We start from the raw sequence: 20,976 nt of genomic DNA, 5'->3' as shown, positions 1-20,976 counted from the left end.
ACATTTTTTTAATCATTTTTATTATCATGTGAGTATTGCTGTATGTATATATATATATATATATATATATATATATATATATATATATACATATTTACAGAGTCACTGATAGTGTAGTGGTACACGCGCCCAAGTTGTGTGCGGGCAGCGTGGGATCCCCTTTTTTAACAGCTAGTAAATCTCTTGGCAAAAAAATAAAAATAAAAAAATAAAAAAAATAAATAATGCAGGCGGCCACCAGCAAAAAAAAAAAAAAAAAAAAAAAAGCCACCCATAAATCAAGAGCAAACTAAAATTTGCCTTTCTTTTCCTGTTGATATAACAAACCAATTACCATTCATTTCCTGCACGTGTAAAGATGTCTTTAGCTGTAGTTTCCTGTTTGTTTCCTGCAGGGCGGACGGGCTGGCAGCAGAGCAGCTGCCTTGTTTGCGGCCGGCCGCATGCACACATCAGAGGGCTGCCTTATCACACCACATTAACCTCACATAAACATGGCATGAACCCGCCTCAGGCCGCAGTGGTGGCATGTGCGTGCAAAGTCGCCGCTTACTGTCAATGTAAAGAAGGAAGAGAATCCAGCGTGGATCGAGATAAATATTTTATTCTTGACATGGTAATTCTATTACAACCATCTTTTTGCTTCAACTGGAATGTGACCGATTCATTTGCAGCGCCTCGTTGTCATTACATTGTCACTGACCTCTGAAAAACATTCTCAAATTATTATTTTTTAACTTTATATTAAAAAAAGACTAGAATTTAGCACGTGCTGTGCTTTGGAGTAAAATATTCTCCATATGAAAAGCTCATCTAGTCGTAGTTTTGTTGATGTATGGCTTTGGCGCCATCTTGTGGCACCGTCTTAGGAACTATGTTGAAGTAAGGGGAGGCGCTTAGGCCATAGCCCTGTCTAAAACTAAAGTAGTGCTTTGCTGCCATCTGGTTGCATCTAGGAGCAATTATAAATGTTTTTAGAACCTTGACAGATTGTCACGATTTATGGCGGGGCTGCAAATAGCGTAGGAACACGGTTAATACAAAATTTCGGGTGAGGTGTTTCCTGCCGTATTGAGATATTGTTAAAAAAAGTAATCATTTGCATTCTCGGGCTGACGGTCTATTTAGATTTGAGAGCGATAAGCAACGCATGAAATAATTTATTCCCTGCATGTGTGCAATTTTTCGTGGGCTTTTGCACATGTGCCAGCTATTCACAACATTTGAATGAAATCAGTGTCATAGTTTGACAAAATTCGAATAAAACCGACAATAAAGGTGAAAACAATACGTCTCACTTTCATTTTGCTTTTGTTGGAGGTAACTTGCCATCTTTGTTTGCAACACAAGAAAACATTTCAGGATACATTCTTTTCACTCGGACAAAAGTTATGACTGCATGGGAAAACGTACAAGTAAGACCAAATACTAGAAAAACACCGGGAATGTGTCACTCAACTTAAAGCGAAACTAAGGTAGTTAAATAAATTAAACAAATACATAACAATAAAAACGTCCTTACATTGGACGCATACAGCCAAGCAAGTGATTAACACTGATACACAAACTCCAATAATATCATCTGTCCATTCCCCCAAAAAATTGCTTTACAGTGAGACACACAATTGATTTATGGTGGTTAGTTCCTGATTCTGTCCAAAAATATACTGCATATCTATTTATATGTTCATATAAACAACATGTGATATTCCTTTTTTTTTTTTTTTTTTTTTTTTTTTTAATAATTCTAAAATACATCTATAATATTAGACATTATATACATATTCCCCCTGATGTAAGTTGTTCATAACATACTAAGCACAAATTCGGATTCTCCTAAAATGGAAGAATAAATTAAAATCTGGAAACACTGCTTCCGGCAAGGCCAGGGGACGTAAGAGCTGATAGATTCTCACACACACACACACGCACACACATACATATAAAGATATGTAAGTCTCCGTAAATGATATTCCCCTGTTTGCGCTACAAGACATAGAAAAGCTGACGTGTGTAGCATCTTTCTTTTTTTCCTTTTCCAACCCCCCCAAAAAAACAAAAAAAAAAACATATTGATATTTAAAACGCATACCGTTATATCGCCTTTACATTCTACGACCCATCAGTTTGATGACATCACCTACACGCATTCACCGAAGGAGTCCGGTACGATTCTCTTGGCCGTCGCGGCGCGCGACAAATGCTCCGCTAGAGCAGCAAGGTCCACGTGTGATGGATGAGTGCAAGTGAGGCGCACAGGAGGATCAGCGAGCACGAGCACGGCGACGAGGCAGAGGGCAAGACGTAATAGTTGTAGTGGTTGAAATCTCCGCCGGGAGCCTTCGCTGTGACGTAACCGTCGACGATGCGGGGCGGCGGAGGCGGAGCCTGGGCCACGGCGCTGTGGAGGCAACAAAGACGGTTTTAGGTGAAACTCCAAAACCAACATTTTGGGAATTTTCGGTAGGATGAAAAAAATCACGTCATCCGGACGAGCATAAACGGAATAGTAAGAACAGATCTTTTCAGAATCTATTAATAGCCCGACATTCCAACGTGGACGATCAAACCTTAAATGTCGCAGAGGAAAGGGAATGTTTATTTTCGTTTGCAACGTTGCAGGTACGGCACGTCTCGCCTGTTAAGCACTTATGATCGATCGCTTCGAGAATCCCCCGTGAGCCTTCAGAACAACCGGCGCACGTTTCTATGGGAACGTGTGCAAATGTGGCGGTGACACAGACAGTTCTTTCGAGCACCCGTTTTACTGTACAAAAGAGTGACATTTATAAAATAATAAATAAATATGTCGAAATGGATCACATTTGACCTGAACGGAATGTAAAGGTTAAAAACAGACTACAACAGAAAAAGGATTCAAATGTAGCTGCGATTCCAGTGAAGGCCTTCATGTTGCTATCCTCTTTCTGACCTGGATATCATCTTCAGCAAATTATAACCTGTTGTAAAAACCCAATCCGGACCGTGATTGCATCTAACTACGCTTCAAGGTGGAAACGTGGCTATAAGGAGTATAAAGCAAGGGTTCCCTCCTTTCTAACTAACTATAACTAACAATTGAATCTTAGAAATACATTAAATGTTGCGTTTTATGAAACTTCTACCGAGGTTTTTCTATTGGTTTCTGCAATGCGGTTTGGTCAGGCTAGAATTTTTACACAGTGAACGAATGATTTATCGCAGGGGATACATTCCAGACACACCCACAATGGCTGCGATAGACAGACCTTATACATTTTTTTTTGGGGGGGGGGGGGTTGTTTTACCCCTGTACACACACCAAACATATTTAAACTGATTAAAACACATTTTTCATTGAATGCATTTCAAACATACTTGAACACACAAACACACACACACACAAAGTTGCAAGCATAAAATGTATAGAAATATCGTACATATTGATAATGCACTTTAGTCTTCAAAGGTGAGCTTAACTTGGCCTCTAAACTTTGGAATGTCAACTTATCAAATGCTGAGGTACTTTTTGCATCATTTTAACGAGAAGCAGAACGGCAAATTGCACAACAGCTATTTGATCCATTAAAACGGAATCAGCAGCGCCGCTTGTGGTTGGAGCCTAGTACTGCAACTCCATTCGACTTTCATCACTTGTATTTCAAGACGTGATGAATCAACGTGGACTTATTGATCATCATGCCCCTTCCTAAAATGAGCCCCTTTTTGAGAAAACAAGTTTGAGTCATTTCTTCTGTCCGGTTCTGATGTTGAGCCCGTGAGGCTTGTTTGTTTGGACTGGGACAGCGCCAGGCAAAACAAACGCAGCTCTCTGAAGTAGGGACCTCTGCAAAGCAGCGGCCTGGAACAGCAACTTGACACAACATTCTGATAATGATAATCATATGATGATGATGAAGAAGATAGCATGTCATAACAACCATCTCAGGAAGAAAAATGGAATCAAAGCTAGCATGAATCTGAAATGTGGTACATTATGTTCAAGCCACCGCTATTATTCATCCAGTCTTCCTGGTTTGAGTGTCTATACAGAGCGTTTATACAGAAACCATTTATTTTCATTTTACTAGACCCGATGATTGATTTTTGTTGGAGAGCTTTGCGACGGCACTGGACATTGATGAGAACCGGGTTCTGTTGCTGCCGAGTTTTGGACTACCTCGACCTTTCCCATTCAGGCACCTGGTCAGACATTCAAATATACAAAGGTGTCAACCATGTACGCTTTGGCACACGTGGAAAACAAACAGTCTATTTCCTTGCTGCCCCAAAAGACAAGGTCTCTTAGAAAATGAGAAAACATGTCTGCAGATGTGATGAAAAGAAGCGCTCTCAAGGATCAGCTGTTTCCACGATGAACAAAACCCGGTAGGTTCGGATTATTCAGCAGTCTCAGTGGAACAAGTCTTCCAATGCAATAGCTCCGAAATGTCCATTACTGATGCATGGCAGTGACTTTTAAACTCAAATAAAACCATAAACATGCCTAAGCACATTAAGATAATGTAACATAAACAAAGGGGGGTCGATAAGGGATAAAAGTTCGCACGATCCTCTTGGATGATCTTGGAAATCGTCCAACGAAAAGCACACATCTACGCATTTATATTTGTTTCATTTGACCCAAGATAGGATAAAAATGTACGAAAATTGATGTAATTGTACGTCTTGACCAGAGGTGGGCATTTGACTAAAATTTGCTGAATGTCATTTTTCCTGACAAACCGAATTGTAATCGTCAGTCGGTCAGTTAAGTTTGTCGCTTAGTCCGACAGAAGTCCGTCAGTCGGTCCCCCAGATAAATGTCCGAAAAACGGGCGTCCGCCAGTGGACTAACGGTCCGTCACTGACGGGCTGGCCGACCGTCACTGATGGACGCGGTCGGTAACGATTACACCGACGGATGAAAACCCACTTCCGCCATTCCGTCATTTTAAAAAAAGTCGTTCCGTCATTCGGCAATCGGCAGCAAAACGGGCGCCCGTCAGTGACGGTCCATCACTCTGATGGGATGCCCACCTCTGAAAAGTTGCAGCTTCATGTTTTGGGTTGTTTTTCTTCAGCTACAACTAGAGCCTTAGACAAAGCGGAAGGAATTATCAATGGCAATCGAAAGCCACAAGCTTCTGCTTGGAAGCCAAAAATGAAAAATCCAACTCAAATTGTCTAAACTTTCTTTGGGGTTAATCAAAGGCACCTAAAAATGCAACTCATATTATAGTAGTTTATGCGCGTGTTTTTACCCTTAGTGTACGACTACGTTTGACTCGAAATCCACTAAGTACATTCTCGCATGAATGGGGGGAAAAACATGGCTCATATTTAATTTGATTTAAGATGGAGCCGTAAACAAATGCTACTCAAATTCCTTCTGCTTATTCCCACCATCAACATGATAAACGGCTGGATCGAATGTCAGCAAATTAACTTGTGGCGGCCACATGGCTAATCACTCACAAAATATTAGCGGACCACACCTGTGCAGTGCTCTCGTCTCGGCTCATCTGAAAGGTGAGCTTGTTTCCTTGTCCGGTTAGTCCCCGCCTGAAGCTAGAGAAGGGCCAAAACTGGATTCTTTTGCGAGGATTTCCCAGGCAGCTATTTTCACCTTTAAGTCACCTATACCAGCCAGGAACTAGTCAGGACTCATTTGTCACTGCAGGGCATGTGCGCTCAGCTGGAGTGTTTGGAGTGCATAAAGTATATGGCGATATGATATGTTGCCGGTTTGAGCCTCCAGTGTCACAGCAGGAAGTGTCATTTTTGTTCTCCAGGTTAACGGGGTGGGTGGGTCGGCGATGTGTTACACATTTCAACCTTTCCCTCCCTGATTCTCCCATATCACTCACTTCCTTGACTATCACGATTACCTCCGCAGGGGGTGCGCTTCACGGTGTGTATTTTTGTGTGTTTTAATGTGCAACTTGCATGTATTTTATATATTGTATTCTTCCAAGGGATTTACTATTTCGTAAAAACAAAATACATACCAAAAAGAAATCATTTTAAGGGGCGGGACGTAACTCTGTCAAATCCAATCAAATTTTAACGGAACCTGAACCAGATTACAAATCGGACAATTGCGGCGAAACTCCGCATTTTGCTCTTTTTGAGCTTAGGCCAAAGCAGGATTCATTTTTTAAAAAATAATTAATCGCAAAATGTTCCATAGTTTTTCCATAATTTTTAAGATTTTGAAAATGTTCCGAAATTTTGGAAGGAGAGCGACAAAATATAATACAATATAATGTCATATATATTCCCAAATTTCTGAACATTTCAAAAATCTTTTCATCTCAATCACTCTTTGATTTTGAGGGTGACTACCGCGCATCCATGTTTTTCTTTGGTTGTCATCTTACCTCTCTTCTATGCGGACCCACAGATCATTGAAATGCCTGTGCCGCTGTTTCTTCTGCTTGTTTCTCCTCCTTTTCTTCAGCATCTTCTTCTCCGCTTTCTCCAGCAGTTCCAGGCTGTCCGAAGGCAGAAACATGTGTCTCAACCGGTCGTCCTCTGGGGAACGCCCCTGATCCTGCTCCCTTTCTGGGAGTTCATGGAGGAAAGGCTCCAGGAAAGACGACTCGTCATGTTGGTCGTCTGGCTCAGTCGAATCTGATCTGGATGATGTTCTCCTAGATGGTTGATAACACAGATAAGGTCACTATTCTTTTTCCTTTTCCAAACATGATTTTTATCTTATAATTGATGAATTGCTCCATTCTTCCACGAGATCTTTTTTTTTGTTTTTTTTGTGATAGCTGCCTCACGCTACGCTACGCCACACTGCATAACATGCCTCACATCAGTGAGATGCTATGCTAAGTCGGGCCTTTCCACAACACTTCATAGGTGGTCAGTGTAGTCATAGTGGTGGTGGAGTCTCTGAAGTGGAAACAGCAGGGGCTATAAATAGTCATTTTTCATCACACCCTTACAACTTTCCCATAGACACCTGGCCACTTTCTGCATGATTTAGACTGGTTTCATTTAGTTGAAATATGCACAAGAGCCCCAGCATGTGGGCCTTGAAGAAGCAAAATACCTGCATTTTCTCTGTGAGAATGCGGTATAAACTAGTCGTTTGAATTCCATCAGATGTTGCATATGAATGATCACTTTGGTAGGTTAAAATACCAAAGAAAGATATAGTGCAAAAAGAGTTTCCGCATGTTTTAGAGGCTAAGTTGAATACGTTTTTATGGCCACTTTGAAGTAGAGATTTTTTTTTTTTTTTTGCTTTATGCTTTATGATGTTTGTGTTCACTTTTTAGATTCTGGATTAAAAAAATAAATAAATAAGACTTTTATTTTTTATTTAGAAAAAAGTAAATTTAATAAACATTTCCACTGCTTTAACACAATTGGACAACAATGATTTTATTATAATAATTTTTTAGGCCCTAAATTTGAAAAATTATATTCAAGACGTTTTAAGGCGCCACAAACACTCTTTGTATAAAATAAAATTCTTCAGACACCGTGCACATAAGGCCAACAATAATTTGATTTAAAACGTCAATTTTTTTCTTGCTGACTGTTTATAAAGCATTACATGTATTTGTAGATTTGTGATTTATTCGAGCTGAGGAAAGCCATGACACTACTAGTCATGTCTGAGGACATATGGAGGAAGTGCGTACTGGAAGAAATGAGAATTAATCAGTGGATAACTGCTCGCGGCCGTTTTGTGATTATTTGCAGGCAACACATTTTGAAGCATTACAGGACATCTGTTTCAGGTCTGGAGATGAGCGCATACCAGTAATGAAGTTGCATGAATGTTAAAAATGATTTCCTATTTAGAGGTCAGTCTGCAGAAAATGTTGGAACAAATATTACTGGCGGGGAACCTGAAACTTGTTTAAGTGATAAAACATGAAGTTTTACAGACACATGCTTTCATATCTATTGTGAGTTTGTGCGCTTGTCTACTTGTCTTTCTATTCTTGTGTGGACCGGCCTTTGCATAAACCATTTGTCGCAGAGAGCTATTTTCTTGATGGGATTTTTAAGATGGTTGCAACAAGGAAAACAAACGAAGTCATGCAACAGTCAGTGTGTGGTGTGCGCGAATGTGTGTTAGGTTGGAAATCGTACTACGTATAGTACCTGTTTATGGGCTGCCCCGCAGGAGTGTGCTCTACCTCGTATCCGTGGCGTCGAAGCACATCAATGACTGTATTGTTACCCAGGAAGTGACCTGCAATCAAAAAAAAAAAAAAAAACACTTGTTTTGAACTTTGTTGATGAGTACTTACAGTACAATTGAATTATTGTTTATTTCTATATCAGAATAAAAAGGGCGGGGGGTGTGGGCGGGTTCATCGTACATCCTGAATAAGTCATCCAATTTCACCTTCATTTTGAAAAGCTAAATCAGGCTAAATTCTATATATATATTTTGTTATTTTGACTTTTGTCTTTGCTTATCTATATCTGTTTTCGGGAGCATTTCTCCTTTGCCGAAATAATTTGTCCGCCTCGCAGGTGTGGCACAGCCTGCCTACAGTAAAAAGCTGAATTGTATTGTATAGTATTGGAGGGTCTGAGAGGCTAATTTGAGTGCGATGTTTTAAAGGGATTTATTAGTAACTAGAGGAAGGCTGATAGGTGTGAAAAGTTGAAATATTACACCCTAAAAAGAGTTGGGTTAAAAATGACACAATTTGGGGTAAAAAAATGGACCGATCCACTAATTGGGTCAATTTGACCCACCTTCTTGCATTGTTTTATACAAAACAGCCCATTTTTTGCGGTTTGTTTTGTACAAACTACCATTTTTTTTTTTTTTTTTGCAAAACAAACCAGAAAGTCAGGTCAAATCGACCCAAGTAGTGGATCGGTCCATTTTTGACCCCTAATTGTGTTATTTTTAACCCAACAGTCTTTAGAGTGTAAGACTGCAGTAAAAGAATAAGTGGTAGTCGTCAATAAGAATAATCATCCATCAGCCCTCCATTTTCTGTACCGCTTATCCTCACTAATTCATGTCAAGTGAAATAACAGCTCACCGTTCATGTAAAAGCCAGTTATTCCTTTTCATCGTCTTTTCACGGGAAATCATTTCTTTCAATTCTTGCCTCTTCATTATCTCTCCTGGCAATCCTCGTCATAATCCCCCGCACCCACCCGCGTACTGCCTTTCTCCAAAAATGTCCACCGCCCGTACCGTCTCTTCCTTATCGCTAACTTCCCTCGCCCCTGTCTTTCACTGACCCTCTCTTCTAGGTGAAGTGGGACCATTGAGGCTTCAGGTTGCCGTGTCAAGAGGTCTCCATTCTTAGCCTCGCCGTGACAAAGGGGAGCCGGGAGCCATTGTTTGTGCCTGCTCAGCCGTGGCACCATAGAGCTGTGCGAACAATGAGACCCGCCACTTTAATCTGGCCCACGGCTATTGCCAGAGAGTGCCTGGGCCAAGATGCACTACTGCTGCCATGATACTATCTTCCATCTCTTAAAATGTGTCCCGATGAACTTTTCCGCTCATTTATTTTGCACTAATTTATCCGAATTATATGATTATTTCGACAGCGTTTACTATTTAATTGGCGCGGCCTTACGGTGCTTTCTTTGAGCAGCTCTGACGGACTAGCCAGCAGCCCCGTTTGACATTCTTTGGAAGTTGGAAAGCGGAGCGATGAAGCTCTCCAGCCAGCCCGCGTTTAGAAACATCTCCATGTGATTTATGTGCGTTTACATCAGGGGATTAAGGTGGGACAAATGGAGCTGTTCAGCACAATGTCGGGCTTCAGAAGGGTGGGCGGATTTCCACACATCAAAGGGGTGCGCGCGCGAATAAACACACACACAAACGTCAGTAGATGCAGCGGTGACCAGCGCAGATGTTAATGTAACAAGACATCATAGAATATTGTGCTCCATGCCAGAAAAATGTAGGAGTAAAAATTTACATTTTTTCATGATGAAAAGATTACCCAAAAATGCCATTTTTGTGTTTTTACGCTTAAAGCGTTTAATCGTCAGTCGTAAAGAAAAGGCCGGTTTAAGGTTTTCACCGTGAAATACTTCAACAATAGTACAGTCAGTCAGCGATGGGAGCTGCTTTGCATTTATGAGGTGAATAGAAGCACAATTTCACGCTTTAGTTGAAAGAATAATTTTCCTTATTTTTCTTTTATCAATGAATGAATGGATTTTTAGAAAGAGGAATTTAAAGTGAGTGCCGCTTGTCGCCCACTTTTTGCAGTCCACCAAAAGCTACCCGAGCATCAGAAGACTTTACACGTGCTCACATTTGAAGACAAGTTCGAGTTTTTCACCACGGGCTCAGAGTCGCGTTTTCGCCGGTGTTTCCCCTTCGTCCGTGCCGCTCTCGTGATTGTTTGCAAAGTTTCCGGGTTTGTCAGAGCTCATCTATTGGTTGTTGTTGTTAAGTCAGCGCAAAACTTGAAAGACTTGCGATAATAACACGTTTGAGATTGTCAAAAGGCCAAGACTAGGAGAAGACTGATCTAAAACAGCTGAGGTGGCCAATTTACGCTAAACGATTGAGCTACTTCCTGACTTTCAGTTTTTAGTCAGAGACTATTAGTTGTAAACTCAGCATTAACAATAACATTATTCTCCCCCCCCCACACCCGAGTAAAGTCCATACTTGCCACCTCCCAGTGCACTAAAGTCACACAAAAATTAGACGTCTTTGATTAAACATGATTGATCTCCCTGAAATCCAAAGCCTACAAAGTATGTCTGGGCTTCTTTCTTAAAAGAAGGCCCCAAGTATGACGTAGCCTTTGGTGTAGGTTTCAAACAGGACAAGTGACCTGTGATGAAAGACTGTTCTCTTGTGATTGTAAACGTTTCCAAACTATTACCACTGCGCTGTACTTATTTGTAACTGCAAATTTCGGTTTTTGCCTTCTGAGCTGTTTCTATTTGACATAATAGTCCAAGCGGAAGTCAACCCAAACATATATTTTTTTAAGAATATGTTCTATGTAGGCCCAATAGTTGAAACGTTCAGCATTCTGATTAATATTGTGTTTGTGGAATATGATGACAGTAAAATCCTCCCGTTTTCAGCCATGTCAGCGGGCGGCCATTTTGTCACTTCTGCCGACTGAAAATGACATCACAGAGCCTCAGGGCTCAGACAACGACCAATCACAACAGGTGAGCCGTGATTGGTCGTGAAGAAGAAGTGACAAGTGTACTAGACTATTTCATAGATCCATCTTTGTTTTGTCTTTAAACTAAATTGCACCGAAAGTCGGAACCCGGTTGCATCCACATCCTCATTTGTTCCTTTCTGCTACTTATGAGGTCGAATCTAAAAATAAAAATGTTGTACTCTACTACCCACTTGCGTTCTGCAGCGGCTGAAGTCTGGCGTTTATTTCCAGGGCTTTATTTATATAGGCCAATTTCATACATTTCACATTGCTGAAATGAGCCAAGAACGCTTACAATGTACAATAAGTTCACTGTACATTGCGCCAACATTTTGAAAGGCAAGATGGCCGAGATAAAGACCAGCAGCAGGCCTGGAAGCTCGTATTCGCAGACATGCTCATGCTGTCGGCCACACAGTACACGCGGCCATTTACAAAGTCGGCCATTAGCTGATGTCACGTTTATTGCACACGCATCCGAATCCTCACCCAGTAACAGGACGACTTTTCACAGTAGCGTTTATGCTCTCACAGAAAGCAACGTTTCAATACAATGGCAGGCTGAAATTATTAGAACATATGGTAAGTCTTAAATAGTATTCACTTTCCACACACATCTATATTTACATTACAACTTGTAACCAGGACTCGGACGGCACTTCTCATAACATGACGACATGTTAGATAAACAAACGCGCTCAAGCCATTCGACACCGTTTAGCTTTTTCAAGCTGTGTTAAATACACATGTTGCCACAGTCAGCTGCTTCCAGCAACCCATTATCACCATCACGAGGCACTGAATGAAGCCCTCTATGCTAGTAGATGAGAATGAGGTGTCTGGTGCTTTCTTGAGCCTTTCGTGGACTCTGTGATGGATGTCCCGCGGGCATGTGGCCAGAGACGTAAAAGTACAAACATGTGTATTAAAAAGTAGCCCGCGACGGATTAAGCCGGTGCTTTATAGATTGATTTTGACTCGAGCGTTTATAAAATGAGACTAAGATCGTGGAACCGCTCACAAGTCAATTAGTTTAGTCACACAAATGCTGTCAATCAAGAGTTGACCTTTGTAGGCTTGACAATTATTTCAAGAGCGAACAGGCGTGGTATGAAGATTGCAAATCAATCTTGCGCACTGATTGCAATTAAGAAATGCTCACTTTCACATTGATTTGAATGATTTTACACTCTGTGTAAAGACAACCACCCACGTTAACAGCTCTTGGTCCCATTGATAATTTCACCAGTTGTTCAGGTACTTTCATCCAAATTTACCAACGGTGGTGCAGCCCCTACCACGGGTATGATGGAATATATTAGATGGCATGTGGGAGAGGCTGCGCAGATGAACTGAGTGGCTCATGTTAAGTGGTCTTCGCCACAATTGAATTACTGTGAGTGGCGGTAAAATATTATTTCAAGTACTGTAAGACTTTCATAACTTGTGGTGCCGATCCTTAAGAGTCTCTCAATGTTAATCTAATAATCGTCCTCGCAGAAAATATTCTTCACCGCTAAATGGGGGCGGGAGGGCCTGGTCTAAAATGAATATTGGATTTAGTTTAGTGTAGGTTCATGAATCCGAGTTTTTTCAGTCATGGATATGTGATATGCGCTCAGACACACTGCCAGCCATTTACCGTAACTCTTACGTGGCAATGTAACATGTACTACAGTACGTGTATGTTGGACTGCAGAATGTGAGTCATTTGGCCCAAGATTTTTGATGCTACAGATTTACTCAGATAACGTGTCATACAACAGCAGTGATTCGTAGTGCAGCACTGACCTGTCAGTACCAATGAAAATGCTCACTTAACTGCTCTTCGGGGTAATCCCAGTAGACAAAACAGTCTCGAAGAAATCATCTTTTAATACTATATACATCTGGATAAATTGTGGAGATATTATCAAATAACGACTTTAAAAGGGAAATCAACCCAAACACTTTTTTCTTTTTCAAGAATATGTTCCCAGCAGGCCCACTAGTTGAAACACGGCATTCTGATTAATATTGCGTTTGTGGAATATGAGTTAAGCAGCGAAATCCACCCGTTTTCAGCCATCTTAGGGGGCGGCCATTTTTTCATTTCTGTCGACTGAAAATGACATCACACACCCTCGGGGCTCAGGTAACGACCAATCACGGCTCAGCTTCAGAAAACAAGTTAGTCGTGATTGGTCGTTACTTGAGCCCTGAGTAGTTGTGATGTCATTTTCAGTCGACGGAAGTGACAAAATGGCCGCCCTCAAAGATGGCTAAAAGCGGGTGGATTAACTCAATATTTAGCAGAATGCCTTGTTTCAACTAGTGGGCTTGCTTAGAACATATTCTTAAAAAAATATATGTATGAAAGATCTTGCAACTTTTCATAGTAATAATAATGTGTCATTTCAATCCCACCCTTGCAGGACAAATGTTTTGTTTAAGTCTGTCATAAGGAATACAAATTCAAATCCAATGTCTTTCATGTTAAACTAATAAAAGGAAATTGTACCCTCTTAAAACTACATATGACTTAGTCATCCACTTACGAGTACAGTGGAAGAACATCAGAACAGACTGCAGGTTGACGTAAAGCCATAGTGAAGTCCAGTGCAAGGGTGAAGCCGCAGATGGAGCCAAACTAAATGTACTTGTGTTGTTTTAGCGCAAACTGCTGCTCAGTGGTTAATGGTCGACTGCATGATCCGTGTTTCACAAACGTGATGTCATAATTTCCTCACGAATTTGAGGGAAAACTGGGGGGATTTTCAGATCTTCGTTCTGTGACTGCAAATCAGATGTGAAATGCTTTTACGAAAAAGTGTGATCCATTCATTTCTCACCATGTCTACAATATTATCTAAAAACTACCGCAGTTGTTTAAGGCTAACTCAATGAAAATGTATCGTTGGATTTGCTTCTTTTTAATCAATGCAGGACCATGTTCTCCTCATTCAAAAGTTGATTTGGATAGATTATAAATGTAGAGTACACCTGATGGAGTTGGTCTCCTCAGTTCTTTGGCCAACACAGTCACCAAAATTCCAATTAGCGTAAGAAAAAGTATCCCTATAGCAATCAATTGGTCAGCACATAACATCCCAAAATGTGCTCGCAGCCGCACAAATGAATCGATGTCTTCCTGATGAGATGCGGCATCTCTTAATTGCTCCATTGATAATTGAGAACTCCGTGTGTAATTGAGTTTTGATTATGTCTCGATGCAATTAAGTTGAAATTAAGCACGGGAAAACAAACATGATGATTGATGTGCTGCATCCACGCATACTTCTACAATGTCACAAAATCTCAGAAGCATCATACTGCTCAGTTTAACACTGGCATGGAAACTGGAGTTCAGCACATTCATACAATATTTTCTCATCGTATTAAACATGATAATAAAAGGCACCAAGCATGACTAATTGTTTTATGCTAAATTGCACCTCTTACACAAATGCTTGCTCACGCCTTAACGTGTTGCACGGCTTAGAGAGTTAGAGAAAGGCGTTGTTACGAGCAATATAATTTAAAGTAGTTCAAGAAATGGTTTCCAGCACAGGAACAATTTGCACACCGCAGGATATTTAGTCCCTCTTTGTAGATCGGCGTTCTCTCAAAACATAGCGCAGTATGTGTGTGACGGAAAAGGAAGGTTGTTTGGCTTCAAAAAGCTTAAAGCGGAAGTCAACCCAAACATATTTTTTCAAGAATATGTTCTATGCAAGCCCACTAGTTGAAACACAGCATTCTGATTAATATTGTGTTTGTGGAATATGAGTTAATCCTCCCCTTTTTAGCCATCTCTGGGGGCGGCCATTTTGTCACTTCTGTCGATTGAAAATGACATCACGCACCCTCAGGGCTCAGGTAACCAATCATAGCTCAGCTTCAGAAAACAGGTGAGCCGTGATTGGTCGTTATCTGAGCCCCGAGGGTCTGGAATGTCATTTTCAGGCGACAGAAGTGACAAAATGGCCGCCCCCTGAGACGGCTAAAACGAGCGGATTTTGCCGCTTAACTCCTATTTCATACTAATCAGAATGCCTTGTTTCAACTAATGGGCCTGCATAGAACATATTCTTGAAAAAAATATGCTTGGGTTGACTTTACTTTTCAGTAGTATATTGACACGTAAATACTACAACGTGCAAATGTTCCCTTGTGAAGGATAAAATAGACTGATCATTAACCACGTCAACATATTTAGTAGTTTACGTGAATTATCTTTAACGGCCACACAGCGAGAAAAAGGCCGCAATGTCTGCGAGCGCTTTCTCGGGATCGGTCCGAACGACTAGCTTCGAATTTATGATGAGAATAAACGAGGCGGCGAGCACACAAGAGGTCTGTGGTGCAAGGGTGTTTTCTGAGTAAACTCTCGTTCTGTATGTGTGGCAGCGCACGGCATTTGGGAGCTGTGTAAGGAATTACATCTGTCAGGTCGGCTATAGTCCAGTCGCTCTCTCTCTCCCAGGACAAGCCTCACTTCTGCTCTCTTTGCCAACAACTTAAGGCGCTCCAACACACCGAGTCATTCAATGCAGCCGCATCAAAAACTGATCAAAGGTGGACATTTCTGTACAAGTGAGCAGTTTTGACTAAATCAACCAACGTGCTGCCAGCACTATATGCCGCTGGAAGTCTCATTTTACTTGTAATTGCTCTCGAGGGAATTTTCGGCAACAGCTAAAATAGATTTTATAAGCACGTAAGGTATAACTTTGGCACTCATAATAAATGCTCCATAGTTCAATTTTAAGCATTGACTACTACTCGAAAATTGATTTGAAGCTTCAACAACAAAGCAGTACTAGCAGTACTAAGCTAGCATTAGCACAATAAACAAGCCATCATCAGTCACAGCTGTTGGTCGCATCTCAGCCTTCAACACTAAATGGTATCGGTTTGACATTTTTTATTTTATTTTTGTAATGTACAGTCAATTAAAAATACAGCAATTCTAAGCTAAAATACAGCAATATTAAGCTAGCATTAGCACCCGAAACAAGCCATCATCAGCCACAGCTGTTGGTTGCATCACAGTCTTCAACACTAAATGGTATCGGTTTGAGGTGATAAGAGGTGATAAACTTAACCGTCGAGCAAAATATTGATTTTTTTTTAGCCACTAAAGAAATCGTCGTTGTTCGCATTTGTTTTGTGTGGGGATCTGTCCAATTCCTTCTTTTAAATGATTCTGTTAGCGAATTGTATGCTCAGATATTGGCAAACAAGGGAAAGGAGTGCTACTCACAGGATTTTACAGTATACATTAATATTGTTCCAAATTTGTATTTGCTGGATACAGTTGAGGATAAGCGGTTTGGATGGACGGACGGATGGATAGTCATACAAACACCCTTTAAATAATTTCTATAAACCGGTCTGGCTTAGAGTTTCTCATACATCACTCCTTCAATAAGGAAAGAAAAGAGAAAGCAGACAAGAGTGAAAGCCACAAATCACACATGTGATGCAGTGAAAGGGAACTGTTGCTTCAAAGTCAGTCCCACCTGCAATCATCAATAAATGCACGTCTGCTTGCCAACTGAATATATAATTTTCCTGCGTGGTGTCTCTTCTCCAAATAAGAGTAATAAGTGAGTGTCGCCACTGGGCAAGTTCGTAAAGAGCCCATTCCAGGTGCAAAAGGAAGTACTGCTTGGGTTTGACTGGGGTCAAGGGTGAGGAGTTCAACTCTTTCAATAAATCATCCCAAGACGCTGTGACAAGTTTGTATGACCAAGAAAGAAGTGTGTGCTATATAAAATATGTCTTTTAAGTCCATGGACCTTTGACCCCATGAGTGTAAGAAAATGTACACGTTTCAGGTGCTGTTCACTCCCGAGCTTAATGGCGCATTCATTCTTCAGAGAGGCTGGCAGGTTTATCCTTCCGTTTAACGAGAGTGAGCGACGCTCCACAGGAGATGTCACAGATGCTCCTGACATTCATGGTTTTCATCATAACATGTTTTTTTTGTTTTTTTTCTTTTAGCATCGCTACCATGACTGGAGACAGGGAGAGGGAACATCAAAAGAGCCTGTTTTTGAAGTCATGTAAGAATTTGTTTTTCCCTTTATGGATTTTTCAAAGGTTTTGTGTACAGATGATCTTTCCTAGACAATCCCAATTCCCAAGGACCCGAAAAAGGACCCAAAATGTTATCATATGCCAAAGATCGCCTGCATCCTGTCATGATTTGCGTAAAGGACCCAAACGCAGGGAGACGGGAGGCAAAAATGAAGTGCAGTCCAAAGTAATGAATCAAAAGAAAACAAAAAGGCCAACAATGCACAACAAGGATCAAAAGAAAAACTAAACAAACACTAGGACGGAACTGGAGTTGACTTTGACAACAGACAAATGATGAAAGCAGGGAGCTAAATACGGACAAGTCGACGATACAACGAGGAACACCTGGACAAGGCACAGAGGGTAGGAGGGAGCTGATTGGCTAACACCAGGGACCGGGATGACAAGCACAGGTGGACTCAATAACCTAATGAGAGACCACAAGGAAAAACACAAAACTAAAGGTCAAACGCGAAACTCAAAAGACAAACTATGACATATCCCTTTGTAAAAAAACAGAACACATTACTCCAGTCCTAAAGGCTTTACACTGGCTCTCAGTAAGCTGTGGAATATATTTTAAAATTCTGTTACTGCGACTATGATTCACTGAATGGGTTCACAGCATTTGAAGGACAATTCAGCTTTGATTGTTGATGATCTGAATTGAAATTTAAAGCTGCATATTATCAATACCAAACAGAACAGGCCGGCATTATTTTCCACAGGAAATTAAACCCAAGTGATTAAAGTAAAAAAAAAAAATCAAAGTTGAGAATAAAAACAAGTGACGTATAAATGTGGTTCAAATCTGATTCTGGGACTTGAACCATGTTTGGCGGCGTTTGGGCCCCAGCCGGCCAGCCGGCCGGCCGGCATCCCAGCCAAGTGTGTGGTAGGTCGACTCTGGATTTTAATGGTACTCCATGACATGTGTGTACTCATGTCAGCGTCTGCCCCAAACAGTTGTAAACTAGCTGTTTATGAGGGGGAGTTGCTGCGAGAAAAAAAAAAAAAAAAAAAACTCTGCGTTTTTTGACTTTCACACCATCTGGCGAATGAGAAAAATGCGGGGGACGAGGGCAGCCCCCATAGTGTTGTGGTGCTCTGTGTGAAATCACACTGGAGGGATTTTTGGCTCAGGTATTTGTAAGGATAGGCCTGAGTATTTGGGAAAGGTTGTAAAGCAATGCTCATCTCAATAAGTGAACAATATTTTAATTGAAGCGTTCATTTCTTGGATTTGCATGTTGATAGAGTGTGCGTATTTTGATCAGTACAACCCCCTACGTTTCACCTGACAATTTTGATTCTTAAGCCCCGCCCTGCTTCCTTATTATCCAGCCAATCAAATGCTCCCCTGCCCATGTTTCTTTTCCGCCAGTGTCTGTTTTCATGATTTATTTGAAGTCTACTTCGGAGCCTGGTTCTGGTTTGGATATGTCAGATTAGTTCCCTTTTGTCTTTTCTGCTTGATTCCAACCATCAGAGGATTTTTCCAGAGTAGAAAAACTTTTTGGATTAATGATTACAAGAAGCTTATGTGGAGGGTTTTTTTTCAGGTTAATTGTAGGGTACCAAAGCAAGGTTATCATTAAACAATAAGAATATGACAATATAACTAATAAACAATTGGTTTTCTTTTTTATATAATCAAGGTTTTTTATTTCTTAAACTCATATAATGTATAACAGCAATTTTGCATTATTTATTTGTGAAAACCAACAAATAATATCACTGATATATATATTTAATACTATATTCATATGATTTTGACCTTATAGGCCACTTCTCCTAGCTAACGTACGGCGTAGCACAGCATAATTCATTCCCGGTTTCGGTTCTGTCTCGCGAGTAGATTTTCTCCCCGAAGTACAGACATGTAATAATTTGCCTGCTATTTTGTTTTTCAGAGTTGGATCTTCTCCGCATTAACATGGTTCCAACCAGACGTCTTTGTAAAGTGGATTCGGTCACGCCAAGTGCTTAATTCCGGTGTTAAACGCGCTAGCGATGATACAGTCTTAGGTTAGCTTAGCAATTAGCACGTCCGTCTTACACTCGTCATCCCTTCGTGAGAATGGCACTTGTCAGAAACAGAAGTGTAGATTATTTGCCACCACGGAGGTGACGGTTACTGATTTTGGAGCGACTCCGCAACGTGTTTAGCCACAGCTAACTCGTTGGTGCGGCGTGAGTAGCATTGAGTTACTCGAGCTTTGACCTCTGACTACTGGTGCATTGCTCCACTTTGACATCTTAGCATCCAGCACTGCGAAGCTTTTTGGGACCGTCTAGGCAGTAGATTCTCAGTTTTGCAATGCAATGTGTTTTAATGATGCGCAAAATGCTCATTTTTTGCCTCGCAAACTGCAATGAGAAACTGATTATTTCGGGCCTTGTAATCACAGCTGTATTCATATCTGCATCTTTAAGAAAATAAATGCAAGCCAAGGAAGACATTTTGGTTTCTATATAACACTCGGAGCATATTTGTTTAACTGATTATTACCTCACTGCCAGACAGAGGGCTACACGCAGTCAGGAAAGATGTGAGTGGGTTCAACCATTTATATTTTTTTACATCTTTTTTTTTAATGGCCTTCTAACTGTATACGCTATACGCAAGAAGCATCTTGCGGGCCTTGCTCCGGGGATAAACCCTAATTATAAATGAGAAGACAGAGCTGACCATTGTTGTAATAGTCAGGGCATTTTTGGTTTTCAAACAGTTTTTGGGGAGAATCGCGATGTGCTAAACTGCTTGTGACAGAGAAACAAAACATGGATGTTAAGAAAAAGAAAATGCAGCCATCAGCATCCAGTGATACGTCAACATATCACTTTATTAAAGTCGGGAACACGGCAGACATTATGACGGGAGCACGGGTTCAGGTTGTATACAAGGATTGGGTTACTGTACCTATAGAGTGAGAGCAATAACCGCTTCCATATGCTGGTCGCAGCATGTGGCACCTTTTCAACATCGTCCTTTATCGTAAGTGATGACTGCGGCGGTTCATACAAACGTGGAGAAAAGACAGCTTCTAGGAGGTATTTACTTACAGCGCAGTGAAGGATCGTCAATCCTTACAAAACCTCAATACAGGACATTGGTCGGTATAGTTTTAGACTAGGAAGTAATGAAAACCTTTTCTACCTTCAAAGTAAAGTGTTGTAATGTGACCTGACAAATGTCTTACAGGCACATTTTGGCTATTGTAAATACTTCTGCGAGCATGCAAAAGTTGGAGCTGCGTAGCTTAAAAAAAAAAAAAATGGATCACTGAGACCACTGCCATATTTCCAAAATGCTCCGGAGACCTTGAAACACGGATGTCAAAATAGCTCGGGGTTGCGATACTGCTTTGATCGTAGTATGATGTACACACATCCCCACGTTGAAGGGTTTCAGTTCAGGTCACATTTTGTTTCGTTTTCATTGTAAAGGGTCCCAATATACGGTATCTGACCTTTTGTTACCCTTTCATTGGGGGACCAACGCAGTGATTCGATTAAATAAAGCTTTCAAAAATGCTTCATTTTGATTTGTTTTTTATTAGTTTTAGTATTAGTTTTATAATATATGGCATATTAGTCAAGTGCAAGATAAAAAAAGAAAATAAAAGAGAGAAAAAGCTACTAAACTGTTTGACCTTTGTTCTTCTGTAGGCATGTACAGCAATAGCAAAATAAATACAGTTAAAATGAAGTATGAAGTTAATTGACACAGATGAAAATAAATTGTATTTTTGACATAATTATGGTTAGTTCT

At 40.7% G+C, this 20,976-nt stretch overlaps 1 protein-coding gene across 1 annotated transcript in view; it reads right to left on the bottom strand.

The window, feature by feature from the left end:
* Positions 1 to 588: 588 nt before the first annotated feature.
* The window catches only part of trabd2a (TraB domain containing 2A), a 65,721-nt gene continuing 45,333 nt past the window's right edge, over positions 589 to 20,976 (bottom strand). Inside the window, exons 7-9 of the mRNA XM_086054341.1 lie at positions 8,113 to 8,203; positions 6,363 to 6,635; positions 589 to 2,401 (exon numbers count right to left, since the gene is read on the bottom strand). Of these exons, the coding sequence (XP_085910467.1) occupies positions 2,209 to 2,401; positions 6,363 to 6,635; positions 8,113 to 8,203 (557 nt within the window). The 3' untranslated portion in view covers positions 589 to 2,208. The remainder of the gene's footprint in view (positions 2,402 to 6,362; positions 6,636 to 8,112; positions 8,204 to 20,976) is intronic.

Source organism: Filicampus tigris, chromosome 15 (assembly GCF_054856515.1).
Source record: "Filicampus tigris isolate MCC_2025a chromosome 15, RoL_Ftig_1.0, whole genome shotgun sequence".
In the NCBI taxonomy this organism is placed as follows: Eukaryota; Metazoa; Chordata; class Actinopteri; order Syngnathiformes; family Syngnathidae; genus Filicampus; species Filicampus tigris.
The sequence above is the reverse complement of the archived record's forward strand: the minus strand, read 5'-3'. Positions and strand labels throughout refer to the sequence as shown.